The sequence below is a fragment of the Morus notabilis genome, unplaced genomic scaffold (genome assembly GCF_000414095.1).
Source record: "Morus notabilis unplaced genomic scaffold, ASM41409v2 Scaffold302, whole genome shotgun sequence".
Lineage (NCBI taxonomy): Eukaryota > Viridiplantae > Streptophyta > Magnoliopsida > Rosales > Moraceae > Morus > Morus notabilis.
Window position 1 is genome coordinate 156,093 of NW_010364886.1, and position 8,723 is coordinate 164,815.

Here is an 8,723-nt window from a genome sequence, read left to right on the forward strand (position 1 = left end):
GTTTACGTTTTTTTAAGTTTTAACTTTATTCAACTTTACTCAACTTTATTCAAGTTACAACTTCAACTCAAATTATAACTCAAATTCAACTCAAAAGCTATATTTAAATTACACTTCAAAAGAACAACCCCGAGTGTTTTAACCTGTTTTCAAGCTTCGCCCATGTTAGCGAATCGTGTCTACACTCATATTATTTAAAGTGAATCGTACTTAATTAGTGAAAGTCTTACATACGCAGTCCCCGTTTTGTGTTGAGCTCGTCGTTTTTTCTACTTTAACCTTTTAATTTTTTTTTTTGGTTGACCAAAATCTAGAAAGTTGCACAGCGAGGCTAAGGACAAAGGAATAGAATAAACAAAACTCAAGAGGCCTATATCTCAATCTAACTCCAACCGTTTTGACACCAAATTACGTAGGGATCAAAGAGAATATATGTATATATATATAAGTTGCACAGCGAGGCTAAGGACAAAGGAATAGAATAAACAAAACTCAAGAGGCCTATATCTCAATCTAACTCCAACCGTTTTGACACCAAATTACGTAGGGATCAAAGAGAATATATGTATATATATATAAGTTGCACAGCGAGGCTAAGGACAAAGGAATAGAATAAACAAAACTCAAAAGTTGAAGTTATAACTTGAATAAAATTGAATAAAATTGAATAAAGTTTGAACTTAAAAGAACATAAACTTAAATAAAATTGAAACTCGAGTTGTCGAGTTTTTTTGACAAAAGACCAGGCCCTCAATCTCTTACAAAACTTGGTATCTCCTACTAAAATTCCATTTCGGTACATACTAAAAATCATGTACATTTTGACATTTTGTTTCCCAAAAAGAACGGAACAAGTACAAAGAGTTTTGGACACCAACTTAACTCTCCATTTCAGTCCATTTGTCCCCAGCCCCTTGTTGCCATAACTAGCTTTAGCCCACCAACCTAACACCTCTCTTCTGTTTTTCTTCCAAATGAGTGGATCCCACTCTCATACACGACTGTCAAAACAGAATTTTAATATTACCTGATTAAAAAGTGTCGTTGTTTTACTGATTCATACATAAATCAGTTGATGAACACCCTCTTTCAAGCCCATTTCTTTTCTGCCCACCATAGTCTTTTGTAATGGCTTTCCCTATCATTCCACAAAACAAGTTCCTAGCTTTCAGTATTCCTCATCGTCATCATATTTTGTTGCTATTCAGGTAAGTAAACCAGATGCAAAACCAATAACTTTACTCCTGTTTATTCGCTTCCTTAACACACGCACGCAAATACACATAGGATCATATTACAATTTACATGTAATAAATAGAAGTAAAAAGCGTAACATTTATCTCACGTAACACTTATGTTGAACGTATTTAACACCAATAAATTAGCTATTCAAACCATTGTTTATACCTTTTAAACGTTTTAGGTTGAACAAATGTCATGTCACATTTCCTGCTTCTATACGTTGAATATTTGAATGTACAAAGAAATTAATCACATCTTTAGTTTCAATTTTTTTTTTTTTCATTTTTTAAAGAACTTACTTGATTTTTCATTTTTGTTCCCGAACTTGATTCAACCATTTATTTGTTAAGATATATTCTGGTTGTAATGAGGCCTATAGACTAGACTAGAGTGGAAGTATCAATGTCCCTCCTCAAGCACTTTACTTGTTCAATGGACCTTGCCTGACTGTGACACAATTGGTGCTCAATTGTGTTGACAATATTGTCTCAAACTTCTTGTTCTACAATACGGCCACTGTACGCGACATAAGTGGCGCAATCAACCTTGGTTGCACCTACAACCATCAACGAGGTGAACATTAAATTTATCGAAAAGAAATTCAAATCAAATTATCATCAAGTAGCATCTTAAAATCTATTAAAACTTTATACTTCCAAGTTTTATATGGACTATAGGCATGGAAAAAGTTCGGGAAATTACTAGACAAGTTCACAAAAGTGAGATCTTAAATTTGAGGAGAGTTTCTTTGTGATGTAGGGATATTCAACTTTCGAGGATTTGCACAAGGTGAAACAAGCAATGCGGGAAGGTTGAAGAGATCGATCGTCTTCTATGTGTTGGTGATTTCAGGGTGGTCTATCTTCATCTTGGTCTGACATTTCCAACAAGGTGAAGCGCAATTGCTTAACCTACTGACATTTCCAACAAGGTGAAGCGCAATTGCTTAACCTACTGACATTTCCAAAAAGTACTAAAGCTTCACCATCCCCGCCCACACTACGCCAAGCAAGAAATCATTGAGTTCCAAGAAACGACACTCCTGTCGCTCAACATTTGCCTGAAAATATCCAAACCCACATCAACATTACCAGCGAACCATCAAATTCCAAATAATCACATCTCTACGAAGCATTTCATCAAACATCTTCTTTGCATCATCCATCCTCAAACAACTCACGCACAACTAAACAATCCCAATCTGGACTTTAGCCTTTTGGGTGGGGAAACCAAGAAATCGGGCGATCCCATGAAGGAAACGGGCATAGAGGCGAGGGACAGGATAATGGGGGAACTCATTCGAGCGGGGGAATATTAAAATAAAAATGGCTCATTTTTCGAATTAAGCAAGGAGGATCTCGAATTGTCTACTTGAAGTGGGGGGGATCCTTCCCATCCCGCAAGGGAACCGTGAAATCTTTTCTTTACCAATTTAGCGCTAGGGCGCTCATCCGTTGCTTCTTTGTAGTTATGTCAGACAAAAGCATTCTCCCTCTTTTGAACTAAACTCTTTTTCACTCTCAGAAGCTCTGTTGAGTCCTCTCTCTCTTTCGTGCTCTAACCGAGGAAAGGTATTGGCCCGAAACACTCGAACCCACCTCGAAAATGATGAGAATATAGTGGACGCACCAAAGGATCCATTGCACATATCAATTGGGCCAATCACAAGGGCAAGGGCTAAGAGGATCAAAGAAGCACTCAATGGGTTGATCCAAGAACTTTGGGCTGATTCTAAAAAGTTAAAGTCCACGATGGTTCCAAATGAAGATCAGGGCTTAGTCAATGTCATCAAAGTCATTTAGTTGTATTTATGTCTGAATTGATTTCAGATACATTGAATTTAGTCACTTAACTTTGTGGTGCATTGTTTTGCTATTTTAAGTAGTCTAAGCAGACAAGAAACATGGAATCTGGTCCATTTTGATTTCTGAGTTGTTTTAAAGCTTTAATTGCTGCTTTTCCTATTCTTGGAGGGTTGTTCCAAGTATAAAGACTAAGGGTCCGTTTAGTTCATTGATTCGAGTTTTTAATTCGAGTTGAAATGTGACTTTCTGTGAGACTTTTTTACTGTAGTAAAAAAGTTAGATGTGACTTTTTTTTAAAGCTTTTTACTGTAGCAAAACTCAAATCAGTGAAATGAACGAGGCCTAAGAATTTCGAAAATTGAAATCAATGAATTGAAAATACTTGACAAGGGAGAGTTGTTTCCTCTTCAGTTCTTCAGAGAACTTTCTAAACTTATCAAGATTCTTCTTGTGGCGTTCAATTAGACTTATCACTCACAATCCTTCTCTTCTTTCCTGAGTGTGGCGTCTTCCAAATTTCACATACCTTTGGTTCCTATCTCTAATAGATAACGGGTCAAGGTTCATGATGCAAATCATGGCACGACTTCGAGTGATGGGAGCACGGCTACGGCTAACACATGGAATCAAGATCCGCTTCAAGTTCCGATAGGACCAGTCACAAGAGCTTGGGCTAAACGGTTCAATGAGGCACTTAATGGATTAATCCAAGAGGTCCAGAAAACATAAGCATTCGTGGTCACTACCGATGGTGAGCCAAATTGGTCCAAGTCATCAAAGTAATTCCGGATAAGGATTAGCATGAAGTGGGCGTGTTACTGTTCACGCGCGCGTTACTATTCACCAAGTCTTAAGGATCAAGATCAATAGTTTGATAGTTATCTTTTATCACTACTTTGATAGTTATCCATTTTAATAGTTATCCTTAGTTTCTTATAGATTTAGAGTTTGTTTAGAAGTTAAATAAGGAGTGTTTATCTAAAATGATAAATTTCTTTTGTTTAGGATAAATTTCTTTATTTTAGGATAGAGTTTAACCAAAATTCGAATTTATGTAAATTCAGCCTATTAATAGGCGTGATTCATATCATTAATGATAGGTCAGTATTTTTTCAGTAAAAGTTTGAGCATTCTCTTTGGTTCTTTAAGAACTTCTTGAACTTATCGGATTCTCCGTGGCGTTCGTTCTTGACTTATCAATCAATTCTTCCATCATTGATTGTGGCGTCTTCAATATACCAAGGTTCTTTCTTCCATATAAGCAATGGGTCGAGATTTCCATTCAAGCCTGATTTTATAACGATCTTGGAGACTTTCTTGATTTGGGTTTCGTCAATGTTCTTGGCGGGGTTCATATTAGTTGGTATTAGAGCACAGGCTCTAGTCTCAGATTTGCCTATCCATTGATTATTTTCGTCTAAAAAAATTACAAAAAAAATTACGAAAAAAAATGACAGGAATTAAAGAAATTGAGAAGGAAAACTTTTTAATTTTCATTGAACTAGAAAACTAATTATGTACAACATATATATAGAGGTCAGTAGGTACAAGGTCACCGGTTCTCTTACTCACTGACAGCTAACAAATCTCCTAATTAATCAAGAAATCATACCTAAAACATCTCAAGTCAACTTTCTCTAATTACTGATTCTAATTACCTTAAATGTACCACATAAACAGAGAATGAAATACAAATAAATCTCTGTATTCCTAAGGCTAAGGAACCGGGATCATAATTCAACATTCCCCCTCAAGCTAGGAATAGATGTTAATCATTTCTAGCTTGGAAATAAGATCTTCAAATGTAGTTCGAGGTAGAGCCTTTGTGAATACATCTACAACTTGTAGACTTGATGGAGTGTAGATCAAATCTATTAACCCTTCCTCAACTTGTAGATTTAATGGAGTGTAGATCAAATCTATTAATCCTTCCTCAACTTTTTCTTTGATAAAATGGCGATCTAGTTCTACATGTTTTGTCCTATAATGATGAACGGGATTCTTCGCAATGCTTATTGCCACCATATTATCATAGAACATCTTCATTGGTTCGTAACTTTTTACTCGTAACTCCTTCAGCACCCAAACCAACCAAATTCCTTCACAGATTCCCTGAGCTAGTGCTCTAAATTCAGCTTCGGCACTACTCCTTGCTACCACAGATTGTTTTTTGCTGCGCCATGTAACTAGATTGCCCCAAACATAGGTACAATAACCTGTAGTAGACCTTCTATCAGTGATGGATCCTGCCCAATCTACATCCGAATAGACTTCCACACTTCTCTCAACATTCTTCTTGAAGAATAGACCTTTTCCCGGTGTCATTTTCAGGTATCTCAATATTCTATAAACAGCTTTGAGATGTTCTTCATTTGGCTTGCTCATGAATTGACTTACCACACTCATAGAAAATCCGATATCTGGTCGAGTGTGGGAGAGATAAATCAATTTACCAACAAGTTGTTGGTATCATCCCTTATCAACTAGAGGACTTTCTTTTGCCAACCCTGCCTTATAGGTCGACTCCATAGGAGTTGCAGCAGGCCTGCAACCTAACATTCCTGTCTCCTTAAGCAGGTCCAAGACATACTTCCTTTGAGAGACAACAATCCCCTTCCTTGACCAAGCTACTTCCATGCCAAGGAAGTATTTTAGAGTTCCAAGATCCTTTACTTCAAATTCTCTGGCAAGAACACCCTTCAATTCTTCCAATTCTCCCAATTCTTCAACATAACTTCCAGTTAGAATGATATCATCGACATAGACAATAAGAACTGCCACTCTACCATCCTGTGAGTGTTTTGTGAAGCAAGTGTGATCCGCCTGCCCCTGTATGTATCCATATCGTTTGATAGCTTCTGTAAACTTATCAAACCATGCTCTCGGGGATTGTTTTAGGCCATATATTGACTACTGCAGCTTACACACCTTATTAGTATTCCCAGCATTTTCAAAACCAAGAGGAATCTCCATGTAGACTTCATCTTCTAGGTCCCCATTTAGAAATGCATTCTTAATATCAAGTTGGAGAAGTGGCCAATTGAAATTTGCAACCAAGGATAACAATACCCGAACTGTATTGAGCTTTACAACAGGGGCAAATGTTTCTTGATAATCAACACCATAGGTTTGAGTGAATCCCTTTGCAACGAGTCTTGCCTTATAACGCTCCAAACTACCATCAGCCTTATACTTCACATTAAAGATCTATTTACAACCAACCAGATGTTCTCCTCTGGGTAGATTTGTAAGTTTCCATGTCCCATTCTTCTCCAAGGCCCTGATTTCATCCTCAACAGCATTCTTCCACTCTGGGTTCTTCAAGGCTTCATATATATTTTCGGGAATTTCTACATTGGAAAGATTAGTAGCAAATGCACGATATTGTGGGAAGAGGCCTTTAAAAGACACAAAATTATAAATGGGATGTTGGGTACAAGATCTGACTCCTTTTCTTAAGGCAATGGGAATATTAAGATCACTATCTGAAATTGAATCAACTTGAGTTTCAGTTTCTTGAGGTATACCTGGACTTCCATGAATTGAGTCAGATTCCTGATAGTGCTGGGAGTATGTGACTGGTTCTATCTCATCTTGGTTCCCCTTCCTTCTGGAGTACACAAGTAGTTCTTTATTACCTGCAAGTTGTGTAGGTTTTAGACTAGAGGTAGAAGTGAGAGGTTCGGGAGAAGCATCTACTGGAACTGAGTTGAATGGGACTCAACTTGGATTAGACTAGGCTGGATTCGGACTAGACATGGCTGGAATGACAGTTGGGACATGTTTAGAATTTGACTCAGGAATCGTATTGGTGTTTTCATTCCCTGGTTGGCTATACTCGGGTTCAAAAAAATTGCAGTCTTGTAGTCTATTCTCCCCCTGAATGGAATTTTTTGAATAAAAGGCCTGTGTCTCAAAAAAGGTGACATCCATCGAGTGATAGATTCTCTTTCTTTCAGGTGAATAACACTTATACCCTTTCTGAGTGGGAGAGTAGCCCAAGAATATAGATTTAATGGATCTAGGATCAAGTTTACCCCTATGCTGTGAATGCACATGCAAAAAGGCAGTACAACTGAAGATTTTTAAGAGTATACCTGAGGTAAGCCGAATAAAAGGGTATTGGTGAAGAAGTAGCTGATGAGGTGTATGAAATTTTAAGACTCTGGAAGGTATACAATTAATGAGATAAGAGGCAGTTAGAATAGCATCTCCCCAGAAGTGTTTTGGAACGTTCATGGAGAACAGAAGTGATCTGGCCACTTCAAGGAGATGCCGATTTTTCCTTTCTGCCACTCCATTCTGTTGTGATGTATCGACACAAGAACTCTGATGGATAATTCCCGGATGGACAAAATATTCCCCAAGAGTATCATTAAAGAAATCACGAGCATTGTCAGAATGGAAAATTTTAACCTTTGCTTGAAATTGTGTTTGGATCATTTGATAAAAGTTTTTAAAGATTGAACATGCCTCTGATTTTTCTTTCATGAGATACACCCAGGTTACACGAGTATGATCATCCACGAAAAAAATGAACCACTTTTTCCCTGAAATATTTTTAATTCTTGAGGGACCCCATATATCACTATGAATCATGGCAAAAGGTTGAGAGTTTTTATATCCCTGAATAGGATAGTTGGTTCTAACATGCTTTGCTAACTAGCAAACTTCACATTGAAGGGAATTAATGTTTATTTTATTGAACAACTCAGGAAACAGTTTTTGAAGATACGCAAAATTAGGATGTCCTAATCTATAGTGTCACAACATCACTACACTATTTTTATTGGCAAAATTGAAAGACGGAATTTAAACTAACAATGGGAACACTTCTTGCAAGTTGAACTTGTCTTCTCGGAATTTTTGGTGCCCTGATGAGATAGAGTCCTTCACATAGTTCAGCACTGCCAATCATCTTCCCCGATTCCAAGTCCTGAAATTGACATAGGGTAGGATAAAAATTAGTGACACAGTTTAGGCTTTTTGTAAGTTGGCTTACAGACAACAGATTATAGGTGAGTTTATGAACAAATAAAACAGAGTCCAAGATCAATTTATCAGATAAAATAACCATTCCAATTCCTGCCACCTTTGACACTGTGCCATCCGCAATACGAACCGTGTAATTTTCGGGGCACGACTGGATTTTATGGAAGAGACTTTTATTTCCAGTCATGTGATCCGAAGCCCCTGAATCAATAATCCATTTTGTGAGTTTTTCAGTCTGAGTATTTAAGGCTCTTGAAGGAATACCTTTCTGGGCAATTAAGCTTGACCCTGTATCTTCGGGCTGAGAAGATGGTGGTCTGTCATTGATTAGCTTCTGAATAAGATCAAATTGTTCTTTACTGAAAGGCATATTTGTCTCTATTTTCTCAGTCTCTTTCCCATCTCTACTTGCTACAAATCCTCGGTTCTCTGTGGGGTTTCTCGGCTTCCAGTCTGCTGGCTTGCCATGAATCTGCTAACAGGTTTCACGAGTGTGTCCTGGTTTCCGACAGTGATTGCACCAGGGCCTTCCGCTACGCCGTGGTTGATTGTTTAGATTGGGCATATGGATTGCAAGGGTTGAACCTTCATTAAGAGTTGATTGTGCAGTTTTTCCCAGCATCACCTTTTTTCGGCTCTCCTCTCTTCGAACTTCCGAGTATGCTTCTCGTATCGACGGTAGTG

At 37.7% G+C, this 8,723-nt stretch overlaps 1 protein-coding gene across 3 annotated transcripts in view; it reads right to left on the reverse strand.

Moving 5' to 3' along the window:
• Window positions 1-829: 829 nt before the first annotated feature.
• Window positions 830-8,723, reverse strand: part of LOC112093322 — a 22,998-nt gene continuing 15,104 nt past the window's right edge. Inside the window, exons 5-7 of one of the 3 annotated variants that reach the window (XR_002902996.1) lie at window positions 7,870-7,983; window positions 1,542-1,798; window positions 830-1,138 (exon numbers count right to left, since the gene is read on the reverse strand). Coding sequence is in view for 1 of the 3 variants with exons in the window: in XM_024171519.1 (XP_024027287.1) it covers window positions 1,745-1,798; window positions 7,870-7,983 (168 nt within the window). In the remaining 2 variants the exon portion in view is untranslated. Of the gene's footprint in view, window positions 1,139-1,509; window positions 1,799-7,869; window positions 7,984-8,723 lie in introns of those variants that run through there. The other 2 variants (XR_002902997.1, XM_024171519.1) reach the window with 2 other exon arrangements.